This window comes from Camelus dromedarius, chromosome X, assembly GCF_036321535.1.
Source record: "Camelus dromedarius isolate mCamDro1 chromosome X, mCamDro1.pat, whole genome shotgun sequence".
Classification (NCBI taxonomy): Eukaryota; Metazoa; Chordata; class Mammalia; order Artiodactyla; family Camelidae; genus Camelus; species Camelus dromedarius.
In genome coordinates, this window is record NC_087472.1 from 60482916 (window position 1) to 60502353 (window position 19438).

At 33.8% G+C, this 19438-nt stretch overlaps 1 protein-coding gene across 1 annotated transcript in view; it reads left to right on the forward strand.

Moving 5' to 3' along the window:
- Positions 1-19438, forward strand: part of TEX11 (testis expressed 11) — a 283928-nt gene that overhangs the window by 170772 nt on the left and 93718 nt on the right. The window contains exon 17 of the mRNA XM_064483187.1: positions 2969-3106. Within this exon, the coding sequence (XP_064339257.1) occupies positions 2969-3106 (138 nt within the window). The remainder of the gene's footprint in view (positions 1-2968; positions 3107-19438) is intronic.

Consider the following 19438-nt stretch of genomic DNA (forward strand, 5'->3'; position numbering starts at 1 on the left):
GAGAGAACACAGCACAGAAAGAGAACCCAAGCAATCAGAGAGTCCTCCAGTGTTTAGCAGAGTACTAATCAGGACAATATGAGAAGAAAATACCTAAAGCCAGGGGAATAACTATATAAAAATACTAGAGGAAACACTGTCTGGTACTCACACTGGTCTAGAAATAGAGCCTGTTCATACCAGCCAGACGGGAAAACTTCTAATTCATGGGGCATTAAGTAGAGAACTCAAAAGTGTCTTGTCTCAGTGGTGTGGAATAATTAGCCCTAAACTGAGCACTGTTCCAGACCTACCTGAAAAATCATAAAAGTATGACCTGAAAGGGTCAAATTGATTTTAGGGAATTTAATTGCTTGCCAAGGTAGAGATCAAGAATATTCATCAGAATGCAAAACTATCCAGCCCCCAACAAAGTAGAGTTCACAATATCTGGCATCCAGTAATAAATTACCAAGCATACAAAGAGGCAGGAAAACACAACCTGTAATGAAGAGAAGACGCAACAATTGACACTGACATAGGAGTTAACATTAACAGAGGACATTAAAATAGCTCTTATAATTGTATTCCATATGTTCAAAAAGTTAGAGGCATGGAAGATATAAAAGACCCAAATCAAACTTCTAGAGATGAAAAGTATATCTAGGATGAAAAAGATATTAGGTAGTATATACTACATATTAGAAAAATATATTAGATAATATCAGATTAGACATTGCAGAAGGATGGGATATGTTAATTGATTGTGGTTGTCATTTCACAGTGTGTACGTATATCAAAACACCTTGTTTTACTTATTTTTTTTTAATGGAGGTACTGGGGATTGAACTCAGGACCTTGTGCATACTAAACATGTGCTCTGCCACTGAGCTATATACCTAATCCCTCTGGAATATCTTGTTTTATACCTTAAGGTGCTGCAAAATAGAGTGGTATTCTTATTTTATTTTAGAGGGTCTTTATTTATTTATTTACTGACAAGCAGGTGAAAAATTACTTCAGAATTCCCTTCTCCTATTGAATCTTTTCTTTTCTCTCATTTTCTAGTCCTATAAAATGATATTTTTAACTCCCACTTCCAGCACTGGAGAAGAATGTAATCTTAATTCTAAATAGTCAAAGGCAGTGTTATACCTACTCACGACAGTTGTTTCTAGTTGGAGTGAACTTTACTCCTTTTCGGTACTAATTACTCCTGTTTTTCATTGAAAAATGTGAAGTTTCTTGATAGGGTACAAGGGACTCATCTACCTTACCTTGGTGTGCATGAGCAATCTGAATTTTCTTATTTCAAAAAAAGTTATCCAGGTTATTCCTGTCAGATTTTTTCTAATAGCTTCTTCGCTGAAAAATTTAGCATAAAGTAAAATACAAAAGGGTAAAGTTAAAATGGGACATACAAAAATGAAAATAGCTGTATTAGCGTGGTAAATTATGGAAGTTCTCTTTTAAATTTTTTATCATTGTTGTTTTAATAACTTTTAAATTGTATTTTGAGTTTTCTGGGGTGGTTCACCACTCTCTCAGACTCTTCACCCAACATGTGAAATTTTTTTTCAGTTTTATTGAAGTATAATTGACAAAATTATAATTAAAACTGTACAATGTGATGATTTGATTTGATATACATATACATTGTGAAAACATTCTAACAATAGATTTATTTATTAGCACATCCATTACCTCACATATTTACCTTTTTTTTTTGGTGAGAACATTTAAGTTCTGCTGTCTTATCAATTCAATTATACAATCCAGTGTTATCAACCCTAGTCACCACATATACACTGTATATCAAATGTATACATTAGATCCTCAGACCTTTTTCATCTTATAACTGAAAATTTTACCCTTTTACCAAACACTCCTCATTTCCCTACCCTCAAGCCCCTGGCAACCACCATTCTACTCTGTTTCTATGAGTCTGACTTTTCTTTTCTTTCTTTACTTCAGATTCTACATATAAATGATACCATGCAGTATTTGTCTTTCTGTCTGCCTTATTTTCATTTGGCTTAATGTTTTCTATGTTCATCTATGTTGTTGCAAATGGCAGGATTTCTTTTTTTATGGCTAATATTCCATTGTATAAATATACCATGTTTTCTTCATCTGTTTATTAGTCGACAATACTTAGGTTATTTCCATACCTTGGCTATTGTGACTAATGCTGCAATGAACATGGGAGTACAGATATCTCTTTGACATATGATTTCATTTTCTTAGTATATATACTCAAAAGTGGGATTGCTAGACTGTATGATAGTTCTGTTTTTAATTTATTGAGAAACCTCCATGCTGTTTTCCATAGTGGCACTACCAGTTTACATTCCCACCAGCTATGTACAGTTTCCCTTTTCTTCACATCCTCACTAGCATTTATTTGTTATTTCTTGTCTTTTTGATGATAGTCATTATAATAGATATGAGGTTATATTTCATTGTGGTTTTGATTTGCATTTCCCTGATAATTAGTGATGTTGAGTACCTTTTCATGTACCTGTTAGCTATTTGTTTGTCTTCTTTGGAAAAATCTGTCCAGACCCTTTGCCCATTTTTTTAATCAGGCTTTGTTTTTTGTTTTGTTGTTTTGTTTTGTTTTGTTTTTGCTATTGAGTTGTAGGAGTTACTTGTATATTTTGGTTATTAACCCCCTATTGAATATGTGGTTTGTAAATATTTTCTCGGATTTCATAGACTGCCTTTAATTTTGTTGATGGTTTCCATGAAACTTCTAATGTGAGGGAAGAAGAGAGAATATTGATTGCTACTTTATCTATATCTTCTATTGGTCAAAACTGATAATAAAATGCACTTAGCACTCAACTAGAGAGAATGTTGTGTTTTGGTTGCCTAAAAATGCCTAAACAATGCCATTTTTTTTGTTTGGTACTAGAGGTGACTTGGAAACATTAGGATCAAATGTAGAGATATCTCTGTGATTTTGTTATTTCTTTTTAAACTTCAGGTACAAGATTATGCTGATGCCCTACACTGGTACTACTGTTCTCTGAGATTTTATGCATTTGATCAAATGGATCTGGACTTGGCCAAGCTGCAGAGGAACATGGCTTCTTGTTACCTGCTTTTGGAACAAGTTGAGAAGGTTCTTTGATTTATCTGTTTTTCAAAAGCAGCAAATGTTCTCACATGCAGTGGCAGAGAAATGGTTACAGTCGTGTGACTTCTTGGCTGGTAGATTAGGATGTCTGAGAGTTCCTTCATACAGGACAAAGTCAAATTGATATTTTCCCGATTTGCACAGTGTAAACATTAATGAGTGGGACTTCCCAAAAGAAGAGTGAATTTGGGAGCCTATTCATTCCATTACTTACTGTTTATTTTTAGCACCCTGTTCTGAAAGGTAATATATCATTGAAATTCCTGAACAAGGTTATCTGCTACTAACCATCTGCAACATTGTCCTTTGAAGCAGACTACATTTTAAGGTACACATTTTTTTGTTAGACATTCAGTGAGAGCAAATACTTGGATGAAGTGATCAGTCTTTTATTTCATGGGTTATTTCGTGCCTTTTTAACCACTCTAGAAAATGTTCAGCAATTGATTTCTTATGGAGCAAAATTCTAGAATGTAAAAAGATAAAACTTGTTTAAGGATAGAGCCATTTATACTTCCCAAATCAATTGGGGCATTTCTTCCTTTGGGTATCGTATAGTATGCACATAATGGGGGGTGTATTGGCTTGTGGAAAGACAAAAAACAGGAAGGACAAGTATGGACCCAGATAAAATATAGAGGTTTTTTTATTGCTTTTCAAGTTTTAATGACAAGTTTAGAGGGAAATAAGTGATTAAAGGCTATAATTCTAGACATTTTCTTTGAGGATTTGTTTACTTTGAAAGGTTGTTTATTTGCCCGATACTTCAGATTTTCCTTCAAAAGAATATTTACCATTTAGTTTGTATGTTATAAATCTACAGTCCTGGAAGAGAGGTTGAAATGTTACTTAATTCATCATATTTCTACACAGGCTAGCATTTAAGTGTTTCTGCAAGATAGTTGACTGTTATTTGCTTAAAGACCTGAAAATAAGATTATCACATAGCTTTTTTTACCTAATTCATTGTATTTCTGCACAGGATACCATTAACTACTTCAGAAAGATAGTTGCCTGCTGCTTACTTAAGGTTCTGTAAAGAAGGTGATCACAAAGCTTTTGTAACTTCCTTAATTTATATTAATCTGGGAGGTTGGGAAGGACCTGGACCTGGAGCTAGACATGCCAGTTGGGAGGATGGGTGCATCCACAGGTCAGGGAAGGATATCTAATCAGCTAGTCAAGATAGAAAGAACACAGTACAAGATACCGTAGTAGTCTCTGAAGCTACAGTGATGAATAAGTTGCCCTCAACTCATCCAAGATGCTGGCATCAGGGTATCCTAATGGGCAGATTAAGATCATGGCAGTGAAGGAAATATTCCATAAGTGAGGCACACAAGTAATTGGCATCACATAAACATATCAGCAGAGAACAGGTCTTCAATCACAGAGATTTGGACTGTTGCACAAATCTTTGTGTCACTGGGGGTATGTGTGGATAGACTAGAAAGAGCAAGGTAGAACTCCAAACCTAAAGTGACGGGGACATGAGGCTGTTTTTAAGAGTAGGGCTCAGGCATAGGGAGCCGGACTGGAATGAGATTACTGGAAGAATACAAAGTGAATAGATGATACAGTCTTTCAAGACTTGAAGTAGTACTTCTTGAATCTCCTCTAACTACCGTCAAGTTTGGTCCCAGAGCCTAGTATAGAAGTAAGCCTATAACTGGGAGTTCAAATGGTATTAGTAGTGAAGAGGGGAAGAAGAGAGCAGGAAACCAGATAGGTCCTACTATGTATCCTCAGGGTGTGATTATATCATCTGAGGCCAGATTGCCGTTTGATTACTGTTAGTGTATTTCTCCATTCCATCCTTCTGTCTTAAACTTAGCAGACATTGATTTGATACCCTCCATATGTACGGAATACTCTACAATGCACTAAGACAGAAAGGTGAAAAAAATTAACAATTCATCGTATTTTACTATTTTGCTATTCCCACCTAGCCTTGTTAATTTTCATTGTCTGCTTTTTTCACTCTTTCCTTTGAGCTACTTTAGCACTGTTCAGAAAATTTATGAAGCTCTGTTTATTGAATCTACTAAAATTTCATGGTTTTCAGATAGGCAGTCAATAAAACTGACTCTTGTTGACTTTCTGTCATACTCCTCACCCATCACCAATCCTTGGTGATTCTAAAATGTTTTCTTATCCTTAAGCCCCTATGCCTTACCCTTCCTTATAGCAGAAAACCTTATCTTGTAATTTTCTGAGCTGTAGCCACTGACATGAACTTCATCAGCTTCCTTCTTCTTTACCCATTCCTTCTTCTCCTTTAGCTCTGAGAAAGAAGTAACTTTCTCTGAGGACCTTTTCTACAAATCTCAACCTTAGCTCTTTAATCTGTCTTTCTCTACTGTTTCTTTCCCTTGTCACTACAATTATTTTTAGGTCTTCTTTATCCAAAAACCTTCCTTCAACCTTGTCACCCTCCCCAAATTACAGTTTGTCCTTCCTTTTATCACCAAACTTTCTAACCTAAAATTACTCCCTATATTTTTTTTAGTATTCTTTCATACAAAAATATTTATTGACTGCATGTCTACTGCATGTTAAGTACTGTCCAAGGCATTGGGAATATAGTAGTGAACAAAATAGACAAAACCCCCTACCCCATGGAGTTTATAGTCTACTAAGAGAGACAGACAATAAAAAGGTAAATTTTATAGTATATTACAGAGGTCAGCAAATTTCCTGTAAAGAACCAGATAGTAAATATTATAGGTTTTCTAGACCATACAGTCTCTGTTACAACTACTCAATTCTGCTGTTGTACCATGAAAGCTGCCATAGACCTTATGTAAACAAATTGGCATGGCTTTGTTCCAATGAAACTTTATATTTAGGAACACTGAAATTTGAATTTCATATAAATTTCTTGTGTCATAAAATATTATTATTTTTTTCAACCTTTCAAAAAACTAAAACCATTCTTAGCTTGATAGATGGTGGGCTGGATATAGCCCAAAGGAAATAGTTTGCTGACTCCTGTTATATTAGATACTGGTAAGTGCTAAGGAGAAAACTAAGCAGGAAAGGGTGGTATTAAGTGTTTTAGAAGAGGAATGAAGTGTTGAAATTTTAGATAGAGTGGCCAGAGAAGGCCTCAGTGAGAAGATAGATTTTTAGTAGAGACCTGAGGAAATGACAGATCTGACTATGTGGATATCTGAAAAAAGAGCATTCCAACAGAGCAAAGTACAAAGGCTTTGAAGGTAGACACATACATGGGGTATTTGAGGAACAGCAAAGAGACTAGTGTGGCTGGAACAGAGGGACTTTTAGGGAAAACAGGAGATGTGATCAGGGAAGTAGTGGGGAAACAGATCATGGAAGAAAGACATTGTAGTTCATTGTAAATATTTATGTCATTAACTCTAAGTGAGATAGGGAGTCAGTTGACGAGGGTTTTGGGCAGAGGCGTGAGAAATCTGACTTGCATTTTAATAAAACTAGTCGGCCACTGTGTCGAATAGACTGGGCTGGATGCAAGGGTGGAAGCAGGGAGACCAGTTAGGAGGCCACTGAAATAATCTAGAGAAGTGATAGTGCCATGGATGAGGGTGGAGGAAGTGTGGATGGTTAAGAAGTGGTCAGATTCTAGATAGAATGTAAAAGTAAAGCTGACAGAATTCTCTGACATACCAGATGTAGGACAGGAGAGAAAAAAGAGAAAAGAATGACTCCAAGTTTTTGGCTTCACCACCTGCTCCTCTCTTGATATTTATATCTATGATTCTATAAGCTGATCTTTTGAATATCACTAATGACCTTTTAATCATCAACTCTAATGATTTTTTTCTCAGTCTTTCTTGTCCTCTGGTCTCTCTATCACAAAGGAATATAATACTGTTAACCACTTTTTCCTTCTGAAAACTTTCTCTTTGGCTTCTATGACATACTCTCTAATCCTATTGCTCTGACTATTCCTTTTCTATTTATGTTACTGGCTAGTCTCTTTTCACCAAATAAATGTTTAGTGAAGGTAGGTACTATGTTTATTTCATTCTCCATTTTATCCCATGAATATGCTTGGTACATGATAAGTTTTCAATAAAAATTTGTTGAATGAATTTATTCTTTGGTCTCTTATTTCTACTGTACACTATCCCCTAGGTAATCCACCAACTGTTTTCTTAGCTTCAGCTCTCCATTCCCAAATATATATCTCTAGCTATGATCTCCCTCATAACCCACATCCACTTTTCTACTGTCTTTGGGTATATCAGCTGAAAGACTGATATCTTAGATTCATGGATTCTTTCTTCTTCCCCTATACTCAGTAATGTGCCACATCTGGTCAATTCTACCTCAGCAATACTTTTACCAGCTGTCTCCTCTTCCATTTTTACCTCACCCAGTCCAAGCCCTTGTTACTTCTAAGGCTATTGGAATAACCTTCCAACTGATTATTATATCTTGCTCAGTAATCTTCATTGGCTCCCTGTAAATAAAAACCAAATTCTTTAGACTTAAGGTCCTCCATAGTCTGTAAATAAAACAATCCTATTTTATTTCCTCTACTTGTTTACTGTTTGTCCTCAACTGGAATACCTGCTCTTCTTAACTATGACCTGTATAACTTTTTCTATGCTTCTCCATTGTGAATTACCTCTGCCCTGTATCCCTACCTTTTTCAAAGCCTAGATCCTAATGACCGTCTTAGCTCCCTAAGGAAATTTTTGAGTCTTGGTCTTCCTCTAAGATTTTGTAATACTTCTGTTTATACCTAGGTACTTATGTATTCTAATTGTATTCTAGTTATTTATATACCTGTCTTAGCTCCCTATTAAATTGTCATCTCCTTGAGGATAGGACCATATCTTATCTTTATTTTGTCTGATATCTAGCATAGAGCCTAATGCATAGTAAGTGATGCTCAGTGAGTTAAAAAATAGTCTTAGAGATTCCATAAATACCTGTCAGTCAGTTTCCCTCATATAGGAATTCTATTTGTTCATGCTATTTCTGTCCTTTCTACTATTGAATAATTGGAAATTAAACGTGATCAAAGATCTGTGAGTGCCCTTGATTATCAGAACTGAATAATATTATGGTATTTTAAAAAAATCACCCCGTTATTCATTTCTCTACCTCAGTTCCTTTCACTTTAATAAGAAATACTGAGTCATAGGTCAGAAGTTAATTTGGGTGGGTCAAAGAAGTTGGAGAATATATTCCTCAGAATTATTAGTAGGTTGTGTTACAGATTCATCAGTTCATGCATTTGGCAGCATCGTTTTGAGATAACAATGCTAAATATAGGTAATGTCTTTAGTTTATTTTCTAAGTTGTATAAATGTAAATTTTAAATTGCCAGTATCTATTGAGTATCTCTAGTATATTTTTACAACACAGTATTAAACTATGTAGTTTCATAGACATCAACTCTGCCTTTGGGGAGTTTATAGCACCTTAAGCCCAATACCCTAATTTTATTCTATTATTTTTGAAGACTTTTAAGTGTTTGGTTTGTGAAAGTCACAGGCTTGAATAGACAGACTTGGTATGGGGATAATGAACCTGGGTTACAAAGTAACCAATTTATCACAACTTGATATAATGTGATTTTGCTACAAATTATAATAAAATTTTAATTTTTGTTAAGAGATGGATAATGGATTATTTTGGTGATAGTCTGTAAGTTAATGGTAATACACAACTGAGTACTCTTCAACTCAGTACAGAAATTCCATCCTCAGCTTGCAACTGCAGTTTAGGTATTAGTGTCATTAGTATTACCATAAAGCATAATCTCAAAGCACAGTATAGCAATAAGACTTACAACAGACATAAGATGATACTATTTATAGAATATTTATATGAACTAAAGTGAAGACAGCCATATCTCATGTGCTGGTTTTATATTGGTTCTGTTTATGATATGAAGTTTAAAAAATCATGCCTTTGCATTAAAGGAGTGAAAATGAGCTTGTGATCAGCAGAACTAAACTAATAATGTTCACTAGATGGCACTATGGCCTCTGTTTGTACTATAATAGCTTGTCAATGATTTTGAATTAATTTTGTGATGCTTTGGCAAGTATAGCCTTTCCCACAAATGTATCTGTATGGATGAAAAATAAAGTTAGCACTTCAGTAAACATCAGATGTAGATCAATTGTGGCTCATTCTTGATGCAGCCATACAATAAAAATACTGTAATTGAGGTTTTGAATCAACAAAGATTTATGGAATACCTAATCTGTGCCTGGTACTATAGAATAAGTAGAAGGCATGACCCTTTCTATAAATAAGCTTAAAATATTATTGTGGAAACAAGATTTTCACATATGAAATGATTAGAAAGTAAAAAGTATGCAGCTGAATATCAAATTGTGTGGTGTACATAGCACATGAATTTAGAATAAGAATATGTCAGTGAGGACCTTTGTGAATATTGATTGAATGCATATATGATCTGAAGCTGAAAAAATGACTAATATATTAGAAGATAGTGTCAAATCTGAAGGTACCTCAATAGGCTGAAATGATGAGCCCATTCTAACAAGATGAAGGCAAATAGGGAATAAGAAAACATCCTGTACTTGGATCCCCAAAGCCAACTGTACAAGAACAGAATAGATGACATGTGGCTTCACAGCAGCACACATGGAACATCTGAGGTTGTTAGTTGACTGTAAGCTCAACATAAGCCAATAATTCTAAGAAAATTCATTGAAATTAAGTTGCATCAATAAAAATATAATATATAGAAGAATGGTAATCACCCTGTATTCTGCTCTGGTTGCAGAATACCTGAAGTATTTTGTTGGACTAGGGGGCAACACTTTTGAAGGAGGAGGTTGACAAACCCTGAAGTGTCAAGGGGAAGGCACTCAGGATGGTGAGAGTACTCAAAACCATCTTATTTGAAGAATAGTTAAAGGAAATTTGGATGTTAAACTAGGAAAATGGAAGATTTAGGAAGAACATAATAGCTCCCTCCTAATATTTGAATGGCTGTCAGGGAGAAAAGAATTAAATTTATTCCATGCATGTTTCCATAGGTAAGACCTACAAGGAGTGAGATTTCAGGTAATCATAAGGAAACTCTGTCCAATGATTAGACATGTCCAAAAACTGAAGTGAATTTTCTTAAGATACCCTCTCCCTGAAGGTATTTAAGTAGAGGCTGAATGACTTGGTGTGAATGTTATAGAGAAGGTTCAAGCATAAGACTTTTTTGATTAAGAGAACTTTGAAGTCTCTTTCAGCCATATTGTTCTAAGTATCAGTATAATATAAAATCTATAGTAGTCAAAGATTTTGTGGAGTTCATAGATTATTAAATTTTTGAACTAAAGAGACCTTTATAAATCATTATTAATTTCTTTAAAAAGTCAAACTTATTGAAGTATAATTTACATTAAAAACACTAATTTTAAACATATCATTAGATAATTTTGACAAACATATACCCCTGTGTATCCAGTATTCCAGTCTAGATATAGAATACTTTCATTACCCTAAAAGAATTCCCTGTGCTCCTTCCCAGTCAATCCACATCTCCACTCCCAGCCCCAGGCAATGACTGATGCACTTTCACACACCCTATGTTTTTCCTAGACTTATAATTTTAGCTTTTGATCCATTTTGAATTAATTTCTATGTATGCTGGAAGGTAAGGGTCTGACTTCATTCTTTTGCATTCGGATATCCTGTTTTCCCATCATCATTTGTTGAAAAGACTGTCCTTTTTCCATTGAATGTTCTTGGCACCCTAGTCAGAATATTTGGCCATACATATGAGGGTATGTTTGTAGATTCCTGTTCTATCTCATGGGACTATATGTCTGTCCTCATACCAGTACCACACTGTTTTGATTAATGTAGCTTTGTAGTAAGTTTTGAAATTAGAAAGTGTGAGTATTCCAACTTTGTTCTTCTTTTTCAGGATTTTGGCTACTCAGAGTCCCTTGAGATTACATATGAATTTTAGGATGGATTTTTCTATTTCTGAAAACACCATTGGAATTTTAATAGGGATTGCATTAAATCTATAGATCACTTTAGTTATCTTCATTTCTTTTTTTAATGTTTATCTTGTGGTAAAATATACATAATCTTCATTTCTTCTTAACTTTAAAGTTTTTATTCTTTTTGCCTTCTCTTCTCTTTTGTCATTATTAGCTTTATTTATTTACTCTTCTGTTCTTTTGTTATTCATTTCTGAAATGATTTATTTCATTTCTAATTTTTTCCTGAGCTTGAGTACTTCATTTCTGAGTTTTTCTGTTTTATGCTATTTCTTCTTATCTTGTATGATTCTCTTAATGTCTTTTAGCTCATTTTGAAATAGTTGGCTACAGTTTTGACTTGTTTTATGTACACATGTTTCTGGCATGCTTTCATTTTCTGTGGGGTTTTTTAATGCTGTTTATTTTTTTAAAACAACTTTTTAGGGTATTTATCTTGAAACTTCACTATTTCTCATTTTAATGTGAAATTAAACTTTTACAATGAGTTGGGTTTTGGAAAGTGTTACTAACTTTACAGAGTTCCTTTTTCTCAGTGTGTAGTTGTTGGTGATGGTTTTGTTTGTTTGAAGTGCTTAAAAATAAAGCAGTTTGTCGTCCCCCCCCCGCCTCCTTTTTTTTTTTTGGTGTAGGCTTGCACTATCCAGTATGATAACCACTAGCCACATGTGGCTATGCACATTTAAATTTAAATAAGAGTTCAAAAAATTTAGTTCTTCAGTTGAATGAGTCACATTTCAAATTCTGGATAACCACTGTGGCTAGAGGTTACTGTATTAAATAGCACAGGTATAGAATATTTCTATCATCACAGAAGTGCTATTGGACAGCACTGGTCTATACCTTTTCTTTCTTTCATCTCTGTTGTCTCAGTCCTATTCAGTTCTGATTGTACTCTCATGTTTCTCCTCATTGTGGAGCCTGTCTTAGAAGAGAGCTTTAGTGGGTCAAGTTTGAGGGTTCATAGGTGCTAGACTGTTCCAACTTCTTTAGTCCATTTATGCTATGAGGCCTTTGTACTCACTCAATAATGGAGAAGGCAAATTCTTCCCCAGTTTGTACTGCTGTTCTTAAATTTCCCCATTCAAGCTTCTCTGTGAATTTCTGTTAGCTATTTGGGAGTTCTCCTTTTCTATAGTCCATTAGACACTTAAGCTCCTTTTCTTCTTCATTCTGTACAGATGCTGATATAATATAGATCTAGCAGTTGTTGGTGTTTTGTCACCACCTGTTTGTATTTAGTAATTCATGGTGATACATGCCATCCAGTTTTGTTTGAATGTTGTCTATTGGGATTTGGTTTGCCATCTATAAGCTCAGTCTGTTTTCATGTGAGGTTTCAGAGAAATTGGAAAACTATGCTACCACCACCACCACCATATTTCCAGAACCCTTCCATACAGTTTATTTTTGTATTTTATATAGTTACCTTTCTAAACTCTTTTAATAATTAACAATAATTCACTTATGAATTATTTTGTGTTTTATACATATCCACTTATATCAACCGTGAGTAGTGACAGTTTTATTTCTTCCTTTTCATTCTTTATGCCTTGTACATTTCTTGCCTCATTGTGTTGGCTAATGCTTCCAGTATCATGTGGAATAAAACTAGTGTACATGACCTAAAAGGGAAAGTTGCCCCATAAACTGCCATTAAGTATGATATTTGCTTTAGGGTGTTTTTTTGTTGCTTGGTTTTTAAAATATAAATTTAGGTATTGTATTAGTTTCCTAGGACTGCTGTAACAAAGAGTCACAAACTGGATGGCTTAAAACAACAGAAATTTATTCTTTCAACAGGAATTTATTCCTCTGGGGGTTAGAAGTCCAAAATCAAGATGTCAGCAAGGCCATGTGCTCTCTGAGGTCTTTGATGGAAGATCATTCTTTGTCTCATTTGCTGAGAGGTTTTCTGTTTTATCAGAATGGTCAAAGGATTTTTTTTCTCCTCTATGTCTTTAGTGTACTGATTAGTGGATTTTTCTAGTGTTAAACAAACCTTGCATCCCAGGACAAACACAACTCTGCCATGACATTACTGTTTTTCTATTTTACTACTTTTTGTTCATCCATATTTGTTCAGGATATTTGCATCAGTCTTTTTTTTTTTAATTGAGTTATAGTCAGTTTACAATGTTGTGTCAGTTTCTGGTGTACAGCACAATGCTTCAGTCCATACATGGATATACATATATTCATTTTCATGTTCTTTTCCACCATAAGCTACTACAAGGTATTGAAAATATTTCCCTGTGCTATACAGTATAAACTTGTTTATCTAGTTTATATATACTAGTCAGTATGTGCAAATTTCGAACTCCCAGTTTATTCCTTCCCACCCCACTTCCCCCTGGCAACCACAAGTCTGTATTCTATGTCTGTAAGTCTGTTTCTGTTATATAAGCGTATCAGTCTTAATGAGTGAAATTGAGGTCTAATTTTTCTTTCTCATCATGTGTTTGTTATGTTTTGATATAAAGGTTATGCTAGCTTCAAAAAATAAGTTGCAGAGTATTCCTTTTTTTCCCTATTCTCTAGAAAAGTTTATAGGACTTGAATTATTTGTCTCCTAAAATTTGGTGCTATCTGGAATTTGAGTTTTTGTGGGAAAGTTTTAGACTTGATGAATTAATTAAGTTATAGGACTATTCAGCTATTTCTAGTTCTTGTTTAATCATTTGGTTTTAGTAAATTATATTTTTCTAGAAATGCATTTATGCTGTCTGAATTCTCCACTTTATTGGCATAAAGTTGTTCAAATTCCCTCTGAGTAACTTTTACCCTCCTTCTCTCTTTTTGTTTGTTGTTTGTCTTACCAGTGCTTGGCTCATTTTATTAGTATTTTGAAAGAAGATGTTTTGGCTGTGTATGTCCTTTCTATTTTATGTTTGCTTTATATTTCAGCAATTTCTGCTAGTATCTTTATTGTTCTCTTATTTATACTTTCTTTGGATTTATCTTGCAGTCTTTTTCTAACTTCTCAAGATGAATCCTTAGCTTATTAATTTATTATCCTTCTTAAAATATATTTATTATATAATGTAGTTAATGCATTTCCTCTAAGTGTTCCTTTAGCTGTAGCCCATGATATTTTAAGTAAATTTTTATTGATGAATAACATATAGAGAGAAAAATAACAAAATTGTAAGTGTGTGGCCTAATGAACGATCACAAAGTGAACAAAGTCATGTAGCTAATACCCAGAGAATAATTAGAACATTAACAGCATCCCTGAATTTCACTCATACCCAGTCCACAAGTTTTGATATGTACTATATTTGTTATACCATTGAAAGTATTTTTCAGTTTTCCTATGGTTTTGTCTTTACCCCATGAATTATATAAAATGTTATATCTAAATTTTGAAAAACATGGGAATTTTGTTGACATCTATTTAGTAGTTGATTTCTACTTTAGTTACATTGTAATTGATTTTGGACCTTTGAAGTAGGTTGAGATTTGCTTTATGCCTAGGTGTATGTTCTGTTTAAAAAAAAATTCTGTGTATTCTTGATAGAAATGTGTTCTCTGCAGTTATGGGGAGATAGATTCAGTTGTTTATTTTATTTGAAACTTCTATATCCAAAATCAAATTTTGTGTGATTATCAGTTACTGAGGTGAGATGTTAAAATGTCCTGTTGTAATTATGAATTTGCCCATTTCTCTATCTAATTTTGTCATTTTTGTGTTATATGTCTAAGGCTATGCTTTTCATGCATACAGATTTAGCACTGTAATATATTCTTGTTAATTGCAGTTTTTATTGGTATAAAGTAATCCTCTTTATTTCCAGTATTACTTTTTGCCCTAATGTCATTTCTCTCTGATATTAATATATTCACACTAGCTTTCTTTGGTTAGTATTTTCCAGAAATATCTTCTGTAAAACTTTTACTTTTAACCTTTCTGTTTCCTTATGTTTTAGGTATGTTTTTGTAAACAGCATATAGTTCAATATTTTTAATCCAGTCTGACTGTTTTTGTTTTTTAACTGGAGCACTTCTTACATGTTTAATGTGATGTTGATATATTTGAGTTTAAACCTACATCTTTACTTTGTGCTTTATATTTGTCACTTCCATCCTATTTCTTTTTCTCTCCTTTCTTGTCTTCTTTAGGAATATTTTTTTAATTAATAGACTTTACTTTTAGATTTAGAGAAAAATTGAGTAGAAAGTAGAGAGAGTTCCCATATAACCCTTAAACACTCCCCACATACTAAGTTTCCCCTATTATTAACATCCTGCATTAGTGTGATATATTTGTTAAAACATTGAGCCAATATTGATACTTTATTTTGAACTAAAGTCCATAGATTACATTAGGGTTCACTCTTTGTATTGTACATCCTATGGGTCTTAACAAATGTGTAATGACATCTGTGTACCATTAAGTATCTTACAGAATAGTTTCAGTTCCCCGTGCTTCCCTATTCATCCCTTGCTCCCTCCCACTGAACTCCTGGCAACCACAAATCTTTTTACTGTTGCCATAGTTTTGCTTTTTCCAGAATGTCATATAATTGGAATCATACAGGATGTAGTCTTTTTGTATTTGTTTCTTTCCCCTAGCAATAACCATTTAAGATTTCTCTGTGTCTTTTCATCGCTTGATAGCTCATTTCTTTTATCACCAAATAATATTCATTGTATGGAAGCACTACAGTTTATTTACCCATTCACTTATTGAAGATTTATTGTGATATTGTTTGCATATAATTTTGTATATGTTTAAGGTGTAAGGCCAATTTGATACACATACACGTTGTGAAGTGATTACCACAATAGGGTTAGATACACATCCATCACTTCATATAATTGCCTTTTTATTGTGGTGAAAAACATTTAAGACCTACTTTCTTAGCAGTATTAGAATATATAATACAGTATGGTTAACTGTATTCACCATGCTATATATTAGATCTCCAGGACCTATTTATAACTGGAAGTTTATGTATTTTGATCATCTGTTCATTTCCTCTATCCCTCAGCCTGTGGCAACCACCATTCTACTCTCTATTTCTATGAGTTTGGCTTTTTTTACATTCCCTGTATAAGTGAGATTGTATAGTATTTGTCTTTCCCTGTCTGACTTATTTCACTTAGCATAACGCCCTCAAGATCCATCCATGTTGCCACAAATGGCAGGGTTTCCTTCTTTTTTATGGAGGAATATTTCATTGTATGTATACCACATTTTCTTTACCCATTCATCTATTGTTTCCATGTCTTGACTTTTGTGAATAGTGCTGCCATGAACATGGGGGTGCAGATATCTCTTCAAGACAGTGATTTCATTTCCTTTGTATATACGCCCAGAAGTGGAATTGCTGAATCATATGGTAGTTCTATTTTTAATTTTTTGAAGAAGCTTCATATTGTTTTCATAGTGGCTGTACCAGTTTACATTCCCACCAACAGTGCGCTAGAGTTCTTTTTTTCTCCACATCCTTCCTAACACTTGTGGTCTCTTGTCCTTTTGATAATAGCTGTGTAAGGTGATATCTCATTGTGGTTTTGATTTGTATTTCCATGATGATTAATGATGTTGAACATCTTTTCATGTATTTGTTGGCCATTTTGATATCTTCTTTGGAAAAATGTCTATCAGGTCCTCTGCCCATTTATTAATCAGATTATTTGTTTTTATGCTATTGAGTTGTGCAAGTTCCTTATGTATTTTGGATAGTAATCCTTTATCAGATTTATGGTTTGCAAATATTTTCTCCCATTCCATAGGTTGCTTCTTCATTTTGTTAATTTTATTGTTGTGCAGAAGCTTTTTAGTTTGATAGAGTCCTACTTGTTTACTTTTGCTTTTGTTGCTTCTGCTTTCAATGTCATATCACAAAGTTATTGTTCCCACCAGCAGTGTAGGAGGGTTCCCCTTTCTCCACAGCCTCTCCAGCATTTGTCATGTGTGGATTTTTGAATGCAGTTTGGTGCAGCCACTGTGGAAAACAGTATGGAGAGTCCTCAAAAGACTAGGAATAGACTTACCGTATGACCCAGGAATCCTGCTTCTGGGCATATATCCAGAAGGAACCCTACTTCAAAAAGACACCTGCACCCCAATGTTCATAGCAGCACTGTTTACAATAGCCAAGACATGGAAACAGCCTAAATGTCCATCAACGGATGACTGGATAAAGAAGATGTGGTATATTTATACAATGGAATACTACTCAGCCATAAGAACTGACAACATAACACCATTTAAAGCAACATGGATTTTCCTGGAGAATGTCATTCTAAGTGAAGTAAGCCAGAAAGAGAAAGAAAAATACCATATGAGATAGCTCATGTGGAATCTTAAAAAAAAAAAACACACAAACAGAGCATAAATACAAAACAGAAATAGACTCATAGACATAGAATACAAACTTGTGGTTGCCAAGGGGGCGGAGGGTGGGAAGGGATAGACTGGGATTTCAAAATTGTAGAATAGATAAACAAGATTATACTGTATAGCACAGGGAAATATATACAAGATCTTATGGTAGCTCACAGAGAAAAAATGTGACAATGAATATATATATGTTCATGTATAAATGAAAAATTGTGCTCTACACTAGAATTTGACACAACATTGTAAAATGATTATAAATCAATAAAAATGTTTAAAAAAAAAGTTAACGTTAAGACCAATGTCAAGGAGCTTTATCCCTATGTTTTCTTCTAGGAGTTTTTCAGTTTGAGGTCTTACATTTAAGTCTTTAATCTATTTTGAGTTAATTTTTGTGAATGATGTAAGAGAATTTGCATATGAATATCCAGTTTTCCCAATACTATTTATTAAGAAGAATATTTTTTCCCACTGAACTTGGCTCCCTTATCAAATAATTGACCGTATATGCATGGGTTTATTTCTGGGCTCTTGATTCTGTTCCTTTGGTCTATGTGTCTGCTTTTATGCCAGTACCATATTATTTTGATTGCTATAGCTTTGTAATATAGCTTGAAATCAGGAATCATGATGCCTCTGTCTTTCTTCTTTCTCAAGCTCGGCTATTTGGGTCATTTGTAGTTCCACAGAAATTTCAAGATGGTTTTTATATTTCTGTAAAATATGTCATTGGAATTCTGGTAGGTTTTGAATTGAATCTGTAGATATCTTTGGAGAGATGGACATTTTAACAATATTAATTCTTCTGATCTATGATGGGTATTTTTCCATGTATAGATGTCTTCTTCAGTTTATTTTATCGATGTCTTATAGTTTTAAGTGTACAGAAATTTCACCTCCTTGGTTAAATTTGTTTCTTTAAATTAATTGTTTTCAAGGCTATTATAAATGGGATTATTTTCTGTATTTCTCTCTCAGATATTTCATTGTTAGTATATTGAAACATAACTGATTTTTGTATGTTGATTTTCTGTCCTGCAACTTTACTGAATTTATTTGTTCTAACAGTATTTTTGGTGGAGTCTTTAGGGTTTTCTATATATAATATTATACCATCTGAAAACAGAGTCAGTTTTCCTTTTTCCTTTCCAATTTGGGTGCCTTTTATTTCTTTTTCTTGCCTAATTGCTGTGGTTAGGACTTTCAGTACTATATTGAATAGAAGTGTTGAGAATGAGTATCCATGTCTTGTTCCTGAGTTTAGAGGAAAACCTTTCAGCATTTCACTGTTGAGTATGTTGTTAGTTGTAGATTTGTCATTCTGCCTTTATTACATTCAAGTATAGTCCTGTTATACCCAATTTTTGGAGATCTTTTATTATGAAAGAGTGTTGAATTTTGTCAATGCTTTTTCTACATCTGTTCAAAATCATAGGACTTTTTTATCTTTCATTATATTAAGGTGGTATATTATATTTATTAATTTGTGTATATTGAATCATCTTTGCATCCCAGAAATAAATCCCACTTAATCATGGTGTATGATCCTTTTAATGAGCTGTTGAATTCTGTTTGCTCATATTTTATTGAGAATTTTTACATCTATATTCATCAGGGATATTGGTCTGTTGCTTTTTTTTTTCTTGTGGTATCCTTATCTGGCTTTGGTATCAGGGTACTGCTGACCTCATAATATGAGTTTTGGAGTGTTCCCTCTTCAATTGGAAAAGTTTAAGAAGGATTGGCATTAATTCTTCTTCAAATGTTTATATAATTCACCACTGAAACCGTCTGATCCTTGGCTTTTCTCTATTGGAGAGGTTTTGATTATTGAGCCAATCTTCTTACTCGTTATTTGCTCAGATTTTCTGTCTTAGTAGATTGTCTGTTTAACTCTTGGTTTCATTGATTTTTTTTCTATTATCTTTCTAGTCTTTTATTTCATTGATTTCTGCTCTAATCTTTATTATTTCCCTCTTTGGCTAA